The sequence below is a fragment of the Tinamus guttatus genome, unplaced genomic scaffold (genome assembly GCF_059628265.1).
Source record: "Tinamus guttatus ecotype Peru unplaced genomic scaffold, ASM5962826v1 Tinamus_guttatus_pri_ptg000004l, whole genome shotgun sequence".
Taxonomy (NCBI): domain Eukaryota; kingdom Metazoa; phylum Chordata; class Aves; order Tinamiformes; family Tinamidae; genus Tinamus; species Tinamus guttatus.
The window spans coordinates 3,296,031-3,314,855 of NW_028288538.1; the positions used below are offsets into that span (position 1 = coordinate 3,296,031).

The window sequence follows — 18,825 nt, forward strand, 5'->3', positions numbered from 1 at the left end:
AAGAGTTAAAACTGCCCAAGGGACAGGACTATATTTGACGGTGCAAAAAATACCTCCTTATTCAAGCAACATATATACGGCCCCCACTTCGTATATATTTTTCTGCATACCTGTGACAGCTAAAGCTTAAAATCAGCTATAGCAGCAGCACACTGAATGTGTCCCTTCAACAGCAGTAGATACAGATAAGCCATATGGAACATGAAAGGTTTCCAAGTGTAACAACCCAGCTACATAACACCCTTTGCAATCTTTTAGAAATTCTTTAGCAAATATATTATCACCTACACTGCTTGGAACTCATCACTGGCTAAGAAAATAATTCTCTGAACTCTGATCACAATTCAATAATAATTTTTTAAAAAGCAAGGGGGAGTCTTATGTTTAACCTGCCTATGCAATAATGTCAAAATGCTACTTCAAGCATTTCCTGCCCTGAATTTCTCCATATGGCTGCAAACCTAGAAAGGTTATCAGATAAACCACTACAAGGTCTTGCTAGTCAACATAGTTTAGTATTATCAAAACAATAATTACAGACATTAATAGCAACTATCCCCAACAAAAACTATTAGTAGATTCTAAGGATTGACATTATGATTAAAATTTCATTCAACTTTATAATGATAGGAACTGGCTACATTAATGCTTACTAAAATAAACTACAATTATCTTTATTATTAGTATGAAAATGACATTTTATTTTGCCTCAAAAGGTGGCAAAACAGATAAACAGATAGAAGTATGAGTGGGTATATATGTGTGCACTCTAAACAAGTGCGTGCCTACAAGCATCACCTATTCCAGTTGATAACATAATCCAGTTGATAACATAAATGGGAAACATTTGCAAAAAAAGTGAATACAGAAAAAAAGCTACTTGAAAACTCCAACTGATATAGATAATATACATCAAGAAACAAACTTATCTAGAAAGAGAATAGTAAGTAGATATATTTCTATTTTTAGAGACAGAATTAATTAGAACACAGAACTTTAAGACACATGAATAAGTATTTCATAACTCATGTTTTGAATACTGAACTTTTCAATTATGTGTCAAAGGAATACAGTTAATGTTTTTCTTTGCCTAACATTCACTTAGGGTGAATTATTCAAAAGCTAAAGCACCTCTTTGAAGACTGTCCTCACCTAACCTGAAAGTGGAGATAGAAATCAGAGATGGAACCTGGCATAGTACAAGAGAAAAGGCTGTATAAAAATCAGGGACTGCAGACTCTGAACAGGCTTTGTTCTGTATCATGGGTACATGTTAATATTGAAAAAGACTGATTAGGGCACGTTTAATTTTTTTGTTCTTTTAAACAAGTTGCTATGCTCTAAAAGCCTTGAACTGTAAAGTTCATGCAAAAACACGGTTTTAAATAGCACTGATATGTTACAGTTAAGAACTTCTGGCAGGACATCAAGCAAGAGTTTTGATCTAAAAAAGCTCCTAATGGAGGTAATCAGTATAGTTCTAGTAAAACATCATTTAAATGTTAGTATCCATAATGTGATCAATGAACTAATTTAATTGATTTTTTATTCCATACTATAAATTAAATAGATCTAAGCTCCCACACCAAATATTACATCAGTGACATTAAAAAAAAAAAGTCATACTTATCCCTAGAAAGGTAGGATAATCACCAAAAAAAAGTCATTACCCATTGTATGCATATTGATTTATAAGCATTATGATGAACAAACATAGGACTATTAGAAGATTCATAGGCCTGCATTGTAGGAATTGCCAGCATAAATATCTCCTTTATTCAGGAGACCAAACAGTTGCCAAGAAAAACATACTGGGGGAAAGAATTAAGTTCTCTGTTTAGTTCAGTGTTGAGACAGGCCACACTACCTTTCAGTAAAACCCTAGAAACACACAAACCACAAGCTTTAACACACAGACGAAAAATCCCATCACAGCTGCACATCAGTTATGAGATAAGGGGGTTTTAAGACAGAGTGAAGAGCTAAACCGATTCGTAAACTGAAATCCCGCCTTGTCCTCTTCCAAGGAAACACCACAGTTTAAGGATTGATCTCCAAGATTATTCAAAAGCAAAGCATTAGAAACAGCACGTAAACAAGACAAGAAGCAATGAAAGTTACCTATTTAGACAGTTCTTTTGGCTGCCTTTTCTGAACGCTATTACTGAGGTGCAAAAGGCAAGCAGGAATGAAGCATCCCATAGACAACTCTCTACAGGAGCAGTGACCGAGGTGGCCCTTCTGCTATCCTTTCAACAAGGTGGGTCGTCATCAGCAGGTAGGCAGGATTGAGGCTGAGGACACTATCAAACAACCACACCTAGGAGCTCAGAAGTCAAAGGCTTCAATGAAACCCCTCAATGCTGAAATCAGGTACCCTAAGAACAGCTATCCTCTATGATACTGTGGTTCCAAGAGCTACATTCTTCAGGGATCTAATTCTCATGTGCGTAGCTCAGTCACACTAGCAACTTTTACGAAATAAAAACAAAATAAGTTTTTTTTTTTTTTAAATGACCATTTTCATTAGTTTTGATTCTTAGGAATGTGTTAACCAGTGGGTTGAAACAAAGCTACTTTCTCTGATCCTATGTGGCTGTATTGCAAGCAAATATATACGAACATGGAGGCTTCGGAGCCATTTACTTTGGAAAGGGGAGGACAAATGAGGGGTAGGATGCAGAAATGGCTCCAATAAACCCTTGTGAGCCAAGGAAAGCCAGATGCAAAGCGGATTTTTAAGTAATCTCTCAAAACAGTCTTACTTATTCTCCTGTAAAAATATACCTTTATTTTATCACCATCTAATATACTTGATACATTTTAACTTTTGTGTTTCCCAATTTCAACTAAGATTTGTGAAGAGAGGTGCAGTAAGTGTGGCACTACTGTCTGCTCCTCTGCAATATGAACCAGAAGGACAGTTTTCATATGAAACACAAACAAGAAATAGATCAGAATAACTACAAACAAACAAAAACATACTATACCCAATAGCAAGTATTACAGCTATTTATAAGGCATCGTGAACCTTAGTTCCAAATGAATTCAAAATGAGTTCGAAATTATCTGAAATTCACCAGATGAAGCAGAGTGAAGATTAAATAGAAATCAGTACATCCGCACTTATTTAGAAATCACTATATAGTCTCTCACTTTCTGCAACACAATTTGATTACCACCAAATGAAAACAGTTGGCTCTTACCTCTGCACAACTGGCACAACTTTTCCCTGTGTTTTTTTTTTTTTTTTTTTTTTTTTTTAAAGTATATTAGAATTATTTGCCACAGCCTGAAAAATATTTACTTGGATTTTGCAAGTCTACCATTCCACTTTGATATGGTTATCCTTAAATTCATAAGTAAAGCTACATATTTTAATATTAACAGAATAAAATCAGTTATTGCATAAATAATAAGAATATCCAATACTAACACACCTTTTATGGCTTCATTAACCTTAAAGTAATCTAATAGCAACACACAGTAATACTGTATTATTTATGCTAAAACACAACAGCTTTATACAAGAAGTAAACAAAACCTAGTGTTGTTAACTCTCATACTAAATTTCCAAAGATTTGCTTTTTCAAAGCCCAAAGCCATTCATTTTTTTTTTCTCCACCCTACTTCTGGCAAATCCTTATATATCAGATTCAAAAGAAACACAAAATGACATTAACTACAAAAAAAGAATTCTAGCATTGTCAGCTTTTCTAAGATCACCAACAGCCTGTCTTTGTTATTCACCAGTACGCCAAAAGCAATTTCAGGAGTACCAACAAAGAATTAAAGGACCATTTCACTTTCAAAGTAGAATATTCCGATGAAATGCAAGATTCAGAAAAATTAGTGAAACAGTTCACAACAAAAAGACTCTAAAGGATGAAGTACTGGGAGGGGGAAAGAAGGGAGAGAAAAGCCAGAAACCCATGTGCAGCAGTGACTGCTCTGCTCAGCACAAAAGAGACAGGTGTCTTCTGTCATTATATTCTAAATAAATATTTTAAGCTTTCAAGGAAGCTGTTTCTTCCTGAACCCCAAAGGCGAAACAAAATGCAAAAACCACACCCTGTTTGCATGTCAGGTTTGCAACAGACACTTCAACTAGAGAAAAAAAAAAAAAAGAGACCCAAGTTATTAAATATCTAAGTGAAGTGATGAACCATATTCCAAAGCACTTCACACATTTTATTCATTTTCTCTCTCTTCTCAGGTAAGCTAAAAGTGATTTAGTCTTTAACTGTACATAAATCCTCCTCAATCACCTACTTAAGATGTCTCCAAGGCATTTGTCTGCTGTTTCAAATTATTTTAAGTGTTATATATGGAGTATAATTACATTTACATAATCATTTGGCAAATCAAGTCTGATAATGCCTACATTTTCTCAGCATCATGCACAGAGTATTAAGTCATTTCCTTACTCGACTGTAACCATTTTCAAAGCTTCTTCCCTCTTCTAAATGTGTATCTGTGATTTCCAGATCATGCTCCATGCCATTCGAAAATACGATACCAAACTAAGTGGTCCAATCACCGAAAACAGAACACTCATATGTATTTTTCCATCAGCCCAAAGCTGTTTATTTTTATTATTTATCTAACCCACTACCGGCAATTCTCCATCTATCAAATACAAAGGAATGCAAAATGACATTAGCTAACCAGGACTGTCAGCTTCCCTACAATCAAAGTGTGCCTAACACTAACATTCATAGCATCATCTCTCAGCACTGCCTCACTTCAATCAGGCCATAGTGATATGCAATGTAAATTTGGAGCATTTTGAGTCACCTACATGAAGCATTAAACACACACACACAGCAGTATATGTTATTGCTTTTGTTTTTTTAGTCATAGTGTTCCAACACCAACTTTTCTGTTTATGCTCCCCACACCGCCACGCTTGTCTCTCGGCATATGCTCCATCTGGCTCTGGAGATGCATCTGCTTCTTTGCGCTGCAGGCTCTCCATGTGCAGATGAGTTCTCACACTCAAAGCTATGATCTGACAAACAAGTCTCTGGTAGTCTCTTGTCTCTGACAAGAGAGTGGGTATTGCTCCTACAACAACTCTTCATTAGGTGTACGTAAGTAGTGAAATAGGTGTGCCCATTTAGCATTTCAAGGCAAGATTATGCATGGAATGCAGTTTATACAAGGTGATAACGCTATAAATAACAACCTACTAGCACACTTACACACTACTAGAAGGAATATCAGGTGCATTTATGCCAGCTCATTGTTTCCAGAGAGCCCTTTAAGTCAAACTTCCCTGTCTTGCTCACATTTGTAGCAGTGCTATCTAAACTATGGAATCAACAAGTCCTCATGAAAGCTACTTGCTATTAAAGAATCATCATTTCCCAGGTTAAAGGATTTTACTGAAACATCCAAACCACTTGCTTGATATTACACCAAGAAAAGCAGTCTTTTGTGTATGTATACATAAATATATTTTTGAACAGTTATGACTTTTAATACAGATCTATTCCGTATTTCAGGTCAGCTGTCAATATCTGGCATTGAATCTAATTATATTAAACACAATATTAAATTAAATTATACAGCATTGAAGAGGCTCATTCATTGACATCTGTCCAAAATTCTGATGGGCACAGATGCCAAATGGGAAAGTAGGTCACATTTTAAGACCAGCTTCTAAATTCAACTTACCTCAGTTTGAAGAGGTGACATGACACAATGTCCATAACCCACACATGGCCAAGGGCAAGTTAAATTAACCCTGGTTGCCTGTGTGTGTACATACATATGGAGACACTCACACTCCTAACACTGCAAGAATTCAAAACCTACACTGAATGAAAATTTCAGTTTCCTCAGTATCCCTATATGGCTCATCCTAATCTGTAAGAGAGCACTACTTTTACTTTACCATAACTATGTTGAGAAAAGATTAAAACTTATTGCACAATAACACAAAACTTCTCTCATCTGATATGAAGATGTCCATGTGCTACACGAACAAGAAACACTGAGAACATTTTCAAACGATACAAGTTTGTATTTCAGAAATTGTATAATAAATTTATTTAGGAATGTCAATAAAAGATGCTTTTTCCTTCCATGGAGTTGGAAAGAGAAGAGGTCAGGAGATGAGTAAGCATAAGGAGTAACCTCCCAAAGTTCCACCTACCTGACCATTAACTGTGCTCACCTTTCACATTTCAGAGGGACATGGAAAAGAATCTAGAAATCATTAGACAGCTGCATTTCATCTTGATCATAAAGGAAATTTTTCCCAAGAGCTGTGTATGTTAGGAACACTTTCAGAGTAATTTGAAAAAGCCCGTTTCCCTACTCATCTCTCCACTTCCTTTAAAACGTGATTTTCTTTTAGGAATTTCATTTAATCACTGGCAATATTACCATCCACACAGTACTGAAAAGAAGTGGTAGATTAGTTTCTTCCCTTATACATCATAAACCATTCCAAAACGCTGGCACTTGAACTTCACCTGTGTCACATCATCCTTCAGGTGAAAGGGTAAGCTTTTAGCAGCTTGCTGCTGCTTAAAAGGATGGGGGAAGGATCCTACTCTTCGCCATTTCACTCTCCTCCTATGTTCCTCCTGACTATGCTGCTATTACTGTGTCTAAAGTACTTTATGTTCCTCACTCTGCAAATTCAGCTCTTACAAAGCCCAAGTAGATAATTTTCTTCTGGTTTTACTAGCTGAACCTGCTCACGACTATCGCATCAGCCCCAGTCAGCAGCTGCACAACACGTAAAAAAAGGGAGGGAGGGCTCTGTTTGGGCTCTCTGTATAGGTCACCTCAAGACATGGCCTAGAAGGCCGAGTATGGCTTCCAGTGTTTACTCTTGCCAAGCAAACTGCTCTCTCAATCCTGCAACATGAAAACTGGGCACATGAAGTTACAGAAGAAATATGAATTGAACCCTGACATACTTCATTTTGGAAAGACACGTTTCAGGTCAGTGAAACACAACATCAGTATTGTTGCTACAGCGACTTCTAGCCAGAAGACTTATTTCAGCATATATTAGCTAAGCCTAGATTGGTTAGAATAAAATCTGTCAAGAGCATTTTCAGTATATTAGATAGCTATGTCTTCATTTTCACAGGAAAGGCCTTATGACTTATCAGAAGAATAAGAACTTCAGCCCATAAAAAAGGACACATTTCTAGAAGAGTTAAAACAAATTCCACTCATTAGAAAATTAATGTCAACTTTTGGGGTTTTTTTGTTTGGTTGAAAGTTTGCACTTCGTGGTTTTTTTTTTTTTTTTTAATTAAAACATTTCCAAGGAATGAGAAATCAAAGACAGCATGAACTTCACTGTGACATTCATTGCTTGCTTCATGGTTAAATTAAGCCAGAAATCAGCAAAAATTTGTTGTCTTTGTTTACTAAATTACCCGTTTTTATAGAACTTGAAAAGAATCATTTCCACCAGTTCACCTCCCCTAATATTTTTTGTACAAGGCCAGGCTAGGTTTACAACGTGAATACCTTTTACCTGAATTGTGCCAAAATCCTACATGCCAATGGCTCCTACATTTCTGTGAGGCTCAGATCTATTAGAAGGTGCATCCAATCTGCACATTATTAAACCAGGGACTTGACAACCATAACGCCACCACCATAATGTCAATATTTTAATGTATAAATACACACACACACACACACACACACACACACCAGAGGAAAAAAAAAAACAAAACCAAAGAGATCATACAACAAGCATAAGCAAAAGAATAAGCCAACAGCCTGGAAAATAAAAAGTAGGAGTTTGTTTTCTATTTAAACCACCTCAAGTATTTTAATGACCTCCCAGAAACAAATCTCATGTAAGTGAAGAAAAAGATGAAACTGACTTAGAGCAGCAAGTAAGCCATCCTGCCCAACCATGACTTAAATCTTTTAATTGACTTAAGAACTATAGCCAATAGAATACAAAATTACCATGAGCAGAACAAATCTGAAATGTAATCAGCTACAAAAACAAAACTACAGAATCTCTCTGAAAAACTATACACAGTTTTTATTTTCCCCCATGGAATTTATCAGCAAAATGTCAATCTACTTAAGGTACAACAAGCTTGCTTATATTTCATCTTACTGATTAGACTTTGATACAGCCTAGAACTCAGAGCAGATTTTTTTCTCAAAGGTATGCATTTTTCTCTCTGGCTAAATAACTTGGTCTTAATAAAAGCAAAAATACCTTTCAAAAAGACTAAACAATGCATAAGGCTAAACTAAATTGTCTGGTAACTACTTTTCTAATTCAGAAATCTTGTGCTTTAGAAACAAGAGCACACTCCAGAACTGGTATATATCTCTACAGAGGAAATAATAGACTCTTCATATGGGTTTACAAGTTCCTTCAGAATGGAAAAATATATGAACTTTGGACCTGTCATTTTTTGTGTGGTTCCCATGGGTCAAATGCTTAACATTAGTATAAAACTATAGGTAGGCCTCTGTATAAAGGAATTTGGAAGGGACTCTCACTCAAGATGCAAAGCAGCAGTAGTCTCACAGGTCTTAACAGAAAAAAACCCCACACCTCAGGCTAGCCAACTGACTGACTCGCATGCCTAGCTCATGTTCTGGTTTGTCAGTCAGTAGCTCATCTCAAAAGAATTAGATATTTCCCCTTCCTCTACAGTGTTTAATTCTTATTTATGTTACTTGAATGATGAGGTAATATTCCTTCAACTTCTCAAAGCCTGCAGTTTTCCTTTAGTAGTATTCAAAGTTCAATACAGAAGTTGAGGAAGGTGGTAATAATAAAGGTGATAAACTAACCTCAAAAAGAAATAAAATAAAAAAGCAGTTTTCTGTTTCTTGGTTTTGTCTCTATTGGAGACATGACTTGTATCTGAAACCTCCTACAATCACACTCCTGCAGAAACGGAACCCAAGACCTCTGAAAGCACAAGCCTGAGGGCTTGAGCAGTAAGAACAAGCACAATCTAATTGAGCTTCTCTCCCATCTCCTTCTCTTCTTTCCTAATTTAGCAGCCAGTCACTAGTCAGCAAGAATAAACATGATGAGTTACAGGACCCCATTAAGTTCCATCCACAAATTCACTGTCTGTATTTAACCATTATTTCCTGAAACAGTGAACAGAATCCAATTTTCTTCTTTTAAAACTAATGTTTTTCATGACCAATTGTTTCTCACTGACTAATTCCTTGTTTTTTCATATTATGTTCAACTCAGTTATCCTGTTCTGGAAAGACCCTGTGCTACATTTCAAATGAAGTTAGTTTGTAAGGAAAGCTTTATTTAAATGTATAATCTCCAAATATCAAAGAGTGACAGCAAAAACACTGATAATATTCAAAAGCTGAGTTATCTGATTTTCTTATTTATTGCATCTTATTTGATAAAACCAGAAATATTAAAAAAGGATGCATATAGGCCAAGCTCTATCCAATTACATTTGTAACAGTCTTTAAAAGATAATGCAACCTAACAGAAACAAAACTAGTCATTTTTAATGAAAAAACTTTAGCTTTTCAAAAAGTTCAAATACAGTACAAAGAGACTCCAACTGCCAAGAGAATCCTTGATTTCTGATGTATCTAAATTTAGAGGTTACATATGGGAAAATTCTGAGTAAATACTCAAACCAGAAGCAAAACAAATGGCAGAAGAAGCCAACACCTCTGAGTAAATATATTCATATTGTTCTATTACTGCAGAAATTGTGGTTGTTTTACTGCTAACTACAACTAAATACAGTGGTTGATTTAGCAACAAAATCAAAACCTATTTTCTTCTATAGATGCAGTTTTTCACCTTCTCTACCTTCCTTTTTTCATTCCCCCTATATTCATGATATACTCATAAGACAATGTGGCTGTAAAGAACACTTCATCCCCTAAAAAACCCAGACTGAAAACAGAGATTAAGATTTAAGACAATATTTCTAAGTTATTAAATGCATACAATTAAATAGTGTAATATAGACTAAATTGATGCCTTGTTAAGATAACTGATGATCTTTTCAAAATGTTACCTCAACAATATCTGAGTTGGTTCTGCTTTCATGGGGCTCGTTGTATTCTGTGTACTTAAGAAGAACTTTGTCCATATCAGTGCTGGCATACTGAAAGAGTTTGTTAGAGCTGTTAAAAATGATGAGTGCTATTTCACAGTCACAGAGTACACTCAACTCATAGGCCTTCTTCATTAATCCAAACTTCCTCTTCGTGAAGGTGACCTAGAGAAGAAAGAATAATGATTTTTTTCCCCAAAAATGACCACACTGTGAAGGATATAATCAAGCATTTGAGAAATTCCTACTAACAAAATTACAGAATGTGTGCAAAGTTAAAAGGATTGTTCATCTTATGTAGGTGTTATAATTCTTACGAAAATAATAACTGTGCTTTTTAGGGTTAATGTTCCACATTGGACTAAGATAGACCATAATTTCCCTCTACCATCCATCTAAATCTATCACTGCCACCTAACTACTAGCAAGAGTTAAAATCTGGAAGATTCCCTAACTGTATTTCCTGTGTTTGACCAACAGAGATTTTCCTGGTATTATAGTATTTCCTTTTGTGATTGTTACTGTTATTTTGTAATGCTTATCCTCATGAACATGTACTCACAAACTTAATTCTACTAAATCAAAATTAAAACTAACAGCATATCTACAGCAATATCATTAGTGTGTAATATAATTTCTAATTATGCAAAGCTAGCAAAGATTTTTTGTGGCTATAAAAAAAATATCTAGTTCCTATAATTTATACAATTGGATTGTTTTGGGCTACTTGGGTAAATGATAAAACAAGCATTCTGTCTAGTTAAAACCAATCTGAAGGAATAAATTCATTACAGAATAGCCCAAAAGAGCATCTGCCAAAGGAAGCAAAAAGAAACCAAAAACCTTCACTACAAAAAAAAAAAAAAAAAAAAAAAAAAAAAAAAAAAAACCATCAACCCCTGGAATTTTTTTTTCCAAATTTATTTCTTACACAAAATTTCAGTTAATAATGTCAGAGAGTTGGTGTATTTTTAATTCCTATCAGTTACAGGTGTGATGCCAAAACCAACTTAAAGGACTATATTTTTACCAAACCTCCTCTTAAGTGACTTAAACAGGCACTTAATCTACTGCTACGAAATTAATCTTCCAAGACCTTTTAAATAAAGATGCTATTTTCAGAACTAGCAAAACTTTAAATCTGTGATTCTGAGTGTAAAGCAACACTTGTGTCTGGAGCCCCATTCACAGCCCCCATTACAACTCAAGCTCCAAGCCTCTTAAGATAGTTAAACAACATATGTTCTGTACATTTAAAAGTTACTAACCGTGATATGTTTGCAAAATTAGAATTAAGCAAAGGACAAGAAACAGCAAAACCTGTTTTAAGGGCTTCTATAGTTTAACATGTTGAACATTTATGCACACATCAAGGCAACCTAACCTCTCTATTGACTTGCTTTCTTTTCCATCTTTTGTCTGGCTATTTTAATTATAAGCTCTTCAGTGAAGACTTATTTCTCATTTTGTGTTTGGATAGTGTTTATCACAAGCCTGTCCCACTGCAGTTCAGGCCTTACTGTAAAGCGTACCACTTATTATAAACTCAGTGTTCTTTAAGAAGTTTAGATTAGTCCTGCAAGTTTCCCATAGATTTTTTTTTGCTGTACTTACAAACACACAAAATGAAGACAAGCATCTTCATTGCAGGGCAATTGCTTCTTCCGTATTATTGTAATATTGTTTAGTGAAAAGCAGGGAGTGGCAATGAGAGCAACATTTTCCTTCGATATCTAATTTACTGTACTTTATTCTCTTCAGCTTGATGAACATGCATGCCCTACAGCTCGTTCAAGCTGATAAGAGTGCTTAATTAATACTACAATGATGGTCTCGTGATAATTGCAATCCTCCAGAGTAACAGTCTATATAGTCTGTTTTGAGTTCAGTCACAAATCACATCTGAAACAAGAGGCTTCTGATGAAACAACAGCTGTTCTTCCCACAGAAGCCATAAGAACTTGCTCTACCAGCAAAGTTCTGCTCCATCCTACTCCTATTAGGAGATGAGAAAATATCATAGCAGAACTTTACCGGCTGTTCGTGAATGACCTACTAATCAGCAACGTGTACTGCAGAAAAACCAACAGAACACAACTGAACTATGCTCTCCTGCTGGCCAAACAAATCCTAAATACCTCTTTTGTCTAGGTCAATGAAAAAGATCCTCGACAGTAAATCAATACTTACGACATACATTAATATGTCAAAATTGCATATACTACCTGACCAAAAAAACCTAGATGCAAGGCTTAAGGATCACCATCAATACCTCTACCCAAAACACATTTGGTTGTACTGATATAAGCTCTTTAACACCTTTAAAAAAAAAAAAAAAATCCGAGTTTTTGTAGAAAAAGAAAAAGGCAAGTTCAATTCCCATTTTAAAAGGTAGAGCCTAGAATGTTTTCCTAGTCATTACAAAGAGCACATTAAAGTACTAGCCAAAAAAACAGCCAGAAACAAAACTTAAAGTTCAGTCTCCTATTTATTTTAGGCATAAAGGAGCTAGTCAGCATCTATGATTTCAAGCAGAACAAACAAGATTATCCAACTTCTTTCAAACAAATTAAAAGTGGGGGAAAGGGAAAAAAAAAAAAAATTCAACCTCATCAGCTTGCCTGAAGTTCTAGAGTAAAATCTGAAACAACCAAAATTAATTCAGCTACTTTTACTATGTGTATTTAACTCATTTATCTACATCAAACATACAGTTAACTGTGTAATTAAAGCTGTTCAAACACAATACCTGGCTTTCTTCCAAAGTACAATAATACTTTTCTTGCTATATATAGTGTTCTCAGAGTTTACATGGCTTTAAAGCAACACTGGGAAAAAACAGTCCTGGTTTTCACACATGAAACAGGGCTCCAAGCAGGTATGGCGGGAGCAAGAGAGTCTCACAGGACTCCATTACCCCAGCACCAACTTGGTGCTCAAGAGGAGTTAAAAAGCAACCCAAATCCTATAGGGAAAAGGAAGAATCAACATCATTAGGCCACTACATGGCTTGATGATTTGTATGCATCTTGTATGCTCTGTGCAGTGTTTCTTAAAACAATGGGCAACAGATCTATTAAACTTGCCAAAAATGTTGTAAATTTAACTATTTTAAAGGTTCCAAGGATGACTGGACAAGTTTGATTGGGGCAGGAGGTCGGGGGGGGGAGAGGAGATGACTGCATTAATAGTTATTAAAATATACGGAAACCACATCAAGCTCAGGAAATCCCTGAGCTAAGAATAGTTTGGTGCTAGAAGAGAACACAGAGTAGCGTAACATGTAGCAAGCCTCTTCACCTCGCTCTTCCCTGGTCATTCATTTGTAACTGCTTCTGGAGCAAAAGCATTTGACTAGCTGCCTCTACAGTCTGATACATTATAATTATTCTTAATGGCAAGTCATTTCTGCAATACTTTTCCTTATACTTAAGATACTTCAAAATATATTTAAATATCCAATGTAAACACCCTCTCCAAAATACCTTTTTCAACTTAAATGTGCCTAGTAGCTATCAGATCAAGCAAAATGCATGTTTCCAAAAATCTTCTCTATCATTCTGCAGCCTACTGGAACGTGCAGAGTAACATATCTGCATAATTCATTTAATTAGATACATTAGTTACAAAGTGAATTTGTTCTGTAGTAATTGATATTATTTATAATAACAGTTTTCCATCATTTAGCAGTAAAGACATTTAAAGGACACTCATTGTTTGTAGTCTGGTAACTCCATCACACATGATTACAAAACTCTGCATGAAAAAACTAAATTAAGAAAATAAACCAATTCAGAGTTTCCACTCATTGCTCATACAGACCCACCTGTCTATTCCGTTCATCCATTATTCTTGTGATCTGTATTTTCTTTCTCCCCATTTTCAATCTCTTCTTTCCTTTGCTTTACAATCCAGAAATATATTAATCCAAGAAATTTCACCCTTCAGTATTCTAACACATGATACAGTTTTCTTCTACTTTATCTTCAGCTTGATGAAAAGATTCCTCTTTCTTGTTATAAGCCCTTAAAGGAAAAAAAAAAAAAAAAAAAAAAAACAAGGTTTAAAAGCTTAGCATCACTTCCCTTTTAGCAATCTGCAAGCTCTATATTGAATAGCCGTATGATATGTGTATGCATAAAACAATTCCAGTGATGCACCACTAAGATACGCTGGAGAAAAGCAGGTTACGTGGAAAAGGGGGCTGAAAAAGAGCAAAGAAGGTAAGAGGATACATCTTTACTTAGAAAGAGAAAAGGCCTTAAAATTCATTTTCCCAACGGAAGTAATTCACAATTACCAGGACACCAATAATTAAGAATTCGCCAGGTTACTCTCCCTATGCTAACCTACATATCACACATTTGCCAACAAACCCGACACCAGTTCAGCACTTGTCAGTTTAGTGAATTGTTTAGAAAGGTTAAGGTATACACAAACTTGAAAACCACGAAAAGCTTCATATTCTTTACATCTCTGTACTAATGCACCAGTCAAACTGACCTACAGAAGGTTGATATTAACAAACATCTTATTCATTTTCTGTCAAGAAAGCTAAACATACTGTTTATAGAATAGTACCCAGCCTCTAGAACATCAACTGTACACTATCATTCAAATATTACTAAGCATAACTTATTCAAGATACCTATTACTACCTAGCATTCATCAAAATTGACACAAACAACCACAGAATTAGTTGGCAACCTAACCTTCCAACCCAAAATGCCTTTCAAAACCAAACCTTGTGCATTTTGTTACAGGCGTCGCACTTGTCAAAAGTGGTGCAATCGCATCACCATCAGACAGCTAATAAGAGCAGACAGCAAAAGGCGATTAGTCACCAGCCACACTTCACTATACACCCAATCTACGCTGAAGAAACAACCATGACGAGCCCAGGCTGATGCAGCCTTGGCGGAGAAGAGGTGAAGGAACAAGATGGAGATGCATTTTATACATTAGCAAAGTGTTTTCTCTGGGTATTGATTGATTTCTGAATCAAGCACTTTAGCAACACATGAAATCTTATATTTAATAGCTCTTCATCAAATTCTCTTCCATAAATACTTCTTCTGTATGCTAGAAGTTTACACAATTCAGAGGCAAGGATTTGCACAGTTAAATTATGTATCACAATAAAAGATGCATCCATTTAAGTCTATTCTTCTAATTATATCCGACATCCCCTGTTGTTGCCTTAGATGAGTGCTCCCCTCACATCAGTGCTGATTAAGGCTTGCACTGTGTCTTCATTTAGCTTTTCAAAGTTTTTTTTTAAAAAAAAAAAAAAAAAAAAAAACACTATTCAACTCAATCACCTTGTTTTCCTCTCTCCCTCTCCAGTTACTCTCTGTTCTTTCTCAAATGAGACGAGCAGCAGCAATCACACTATCCAAGACGGTGGGTATATAAAATTCATGGTAATCTATCATAAATTTATACACAAAGGCATAACAATATTTCATGTTCTGCTGAGTTAGACATACACCCCGGCAAATTTAGTAGTTCTCAATTTTTTTTCTCTGTCAAGAACAAATGATTTAGTGCTCCAGAACATGATTTGTGAATTTCTATTTGAGATCACACACTTTCTTTCTACAATCCTATCTCACTCACTTATACCTTTTATCTCCTACAGGAGATGCTCAAAAGTGAGACTATGCAATGAATAAAATGAGCTCATGGGGCAGAGTAGATGAGAAGGGAAATATGATCATGTAATACAATTAACACATGTGATTATGTATATTACAATACACAGTGCCGTGACAAAATAAGAGATACACAGACATTTTCCATGAGCTAATGTAACAAACAATAGCAGGGAAATGTTATTATGTGCTCCAGGAGCCAGCACACGAACGGATACGGGAAACTGAGTCATTTTCACCAACACTTTGTTAAAGATTTCGGATGATATTTCAAGATTTTTAAAGTTGGTATACGCTACTAGGTATAATCTCCTCCAACAAACCCATTTCTCAAATGCCATTTCCAACTCATCAGTCTTGCTTGACTCTTATCTGAAGTCTGCTACTTTCTTCCAGATCAAGCACTCCTCACACTTTGCAACCCCCAAATTACCATTAGTGGATCTGATGCCCTTCCTCCCTCTCCAGAGACTGCACTGGAGAGCAGAAACCTGGGTCTGAAACACATCTGCCAAAGGCACAGTGTTCTGGAAGGCAGCATCCTCTCGAGTCATGTACAAGCTGATTTTCAAAGCTAACACACACACACACAATTTTCATACATGCCTGAAACGTTAAAATAGAAGCTACCACCAATAACCAACACACATGACATTTTTTACGGAACTGATACCTTTTCCTCTTTCTAATCCTTGAGCACATCACATTTACCTCCTTCAAAAAATTAACTATTTCATACTGTATGTTAATGCTTTAATTTTTTATTAAGTGGCAGGATAACTTGCTTCCTTGATTAACAATAATACTGGTAAGACTGTATTCACTAACAAAAAACATAATTAGCAACAATTTGAATGCCACTAAATTATAGTTTGACTGCAAAACCATTAAATCAAAGCTATTTCATATAGGTCATCCAGAAACCTTTGGCCAAATACAGGTAAATAACATGACCAAAGGTAAATTTCTACTTCCTTAAGCAACAGAGTCAAATTATGGCTACCAAAACTCTTTTAGTTTTTTTCCCCTGTAAGCATTTCAAGCATCTATTAAGCTAAACAATAAGAGCATGCCAAGAAGAAAACCCTTTGTGTTTCACGACATGCTTCAAACAGAAAACACTGTTTGTAATAAGTCTGCAATAAGTAGCGAGACAAAAATTGCACTAGTAACTCACCAGATAAAACCCTCTATGAACGTATATATAGGTATATAATCATTCTTTCACTTTTTCTTGGTTCATCCTCTAACATACAGGTAAATGCCACATGGGACAGTAAAAGGCAAGAGAGCCATAGGCAAAATAAGTTTTGATGACTATGTATTTTTGATAGTCCAGGTCAGCTGGTTTCTTGTCAAGGTGGAATACAATTTCAGAAACAGTGGAAGATACTTAACTTTAGCACAAACTGTATTTGATCTATTTAATAAGATTATTTCAAGGGTCATTTGAAAGGCTATATTGGCGCAGAATATACGAGGCCTTTAAGCCTTCTTGCAGAATGAGTTTGGAAGAGCGAGTTGAATGCTGGCCATTTACTTTCAACTTACATCCCTCCACCTCTGAGTTTTTTTTCTTGGAACTTCCATTTCACACCATCATGGCTCCAGATTACATTTGACCATAACTTCATCATCATAGCTCATTTACTGAAATGAACACAAAGAAACAAGTATGAGGATGCCATAAAATTTGCCTGCTAACTCTCAGAAATCTTAGCTCATGAATACAGCTCCACAGAGATGCATCTTACCTTGGCAAGCCTTAGTCATAAGCAAACAAAATAATTTTGACTAAATTAATACATATATATATATATATTCACGTATTTATCAAGATGGAAAAGAAGTCTATCACCAGATGCTTACCATTTTACATTTATCAAGATAAATAACAGCAAGTATAAACACACATGCAAGTGTCCTCCCTCCACCCCCCAATATTTTTAAGTGGCAATAACTGCTAAAAATTAAGAGTCAAAAGATTCTTTCACCAAAATAACTAATCAAAAGGTCAAAAAGGTAGAGAAAACTAAGACAAATCTTATTCTCAGAGTTCATTTCATTGTCGTAGTGCATTAAGAGATAGAAACATTTCCTCCTTCACACTCTCAACCAGGACATAAATGAGTCTAGGACAAGTATACATCTCCAAGCACCTTTTTCCTTAACCTCATACTACTCGTACAAGATCTATACATTTGGATGTGCACTAAAACACATTTGAGAGCTGCAGGTTTTTATTACTGTTCTAGAGTACACACACACACACACATATATATATATATTCTAGAGACACAATACTCCACATCTGAAGTTCTGGGCTCCACAGTACAAGAGGGACATGGAGCTGCTGGAGAGAGTTCAGCACAGGGCTACAAGGTTGATCAGGGGCCTGGAACATCTGCCCTGTGAGGAGAGGCTGAGGGAGCTGGGCCTGTTCAGCCTGGAGAAGAGAAGGCTGAGAGGAGACCTGAGCAGCATCTTTAAGTACCTCAAGGGAGGCAGTGAGGAGGATGGTGCTGGCCTCTGTTCAGTGGTGGCCACCGACAGAACTAGAGGAAACGGCCACAAACTGAAACACCAAAAGTTCCACAGGAACTTAAGGAAAAATCTCTTAACAGTGAGGGTGCCAGAGCACTGGAACAGGCTGCCCAGAGAGGTTGTGGAGTCTCCTTCTCTGGAGATCTTCAAACCCGCTTGGACGCAGCCCTGTGCCACGTGCTCTAGGTGACCCTGCGTGTGCAGGGGGTTGGACTAGATGATCTCTAGAGGTCCCTTCCAACCCTAAGCATTCTATGATTCTAGATGCTCTGCCAGCCCTGCTCCAAACTTCATTGTTCTACCAGAACAAAGACTCTTCCTTCCTGTATGTTTTCATTTAACAGGTGAAGCTCAAATTCACTCTCCCCCGCCCCTCCTAGAGAGGTGCAAAACAGTAACAAAAATATTTCCTTCAACCACAACTCCATAGCCATATCATCATACATCACTACTGATGAGTAATGTAAAATGCAAATATAAAACAACTGCAAGGCATATCCCTTCAAAACAAGACTACATGTTATCATCGGCTCTCACACATCTCACTAGTGCAGTCTCAGGAAATA

The 18,825-nt window shown here is 36.1% G+C and overlaps 1 protein-coding gene across 6 annotated transcripts in view; it reads right to left on the minus strand.

Annotated features, from left to right (window-relative positions):
* The window catches only part of MEF2A (myocyte enhancer factor 2A), a 48,549-nt gene extending 34,442 nt beyond the window's left edge, over positions 1–14,107 (minus strand). For all 6 annotated transcript variants that reach the window (XM_010216944.2, XM_010216941.2, XM_010216945.2 and 3 more), the window contains exons 1-2: positions 13,888–14,107; positions 10,023–10,226 (exon numbers count right to left, since the gene is read on the minus strand). In XM_010216944.2, coding sequence (XP_010215246.1) covers positions 10,023–10,226; positions 13,888–13,941 — 258 coding nt within the window. In that variant the 5' untranslated portion in view covers positions 13,942–14,107. The remainder of the gene's footprint in view (positions 1–10,022; positions 10,227–13,887) is intronic.
* Positions 14,108–18,825: the final 4,718 nt, after the last annotated feature.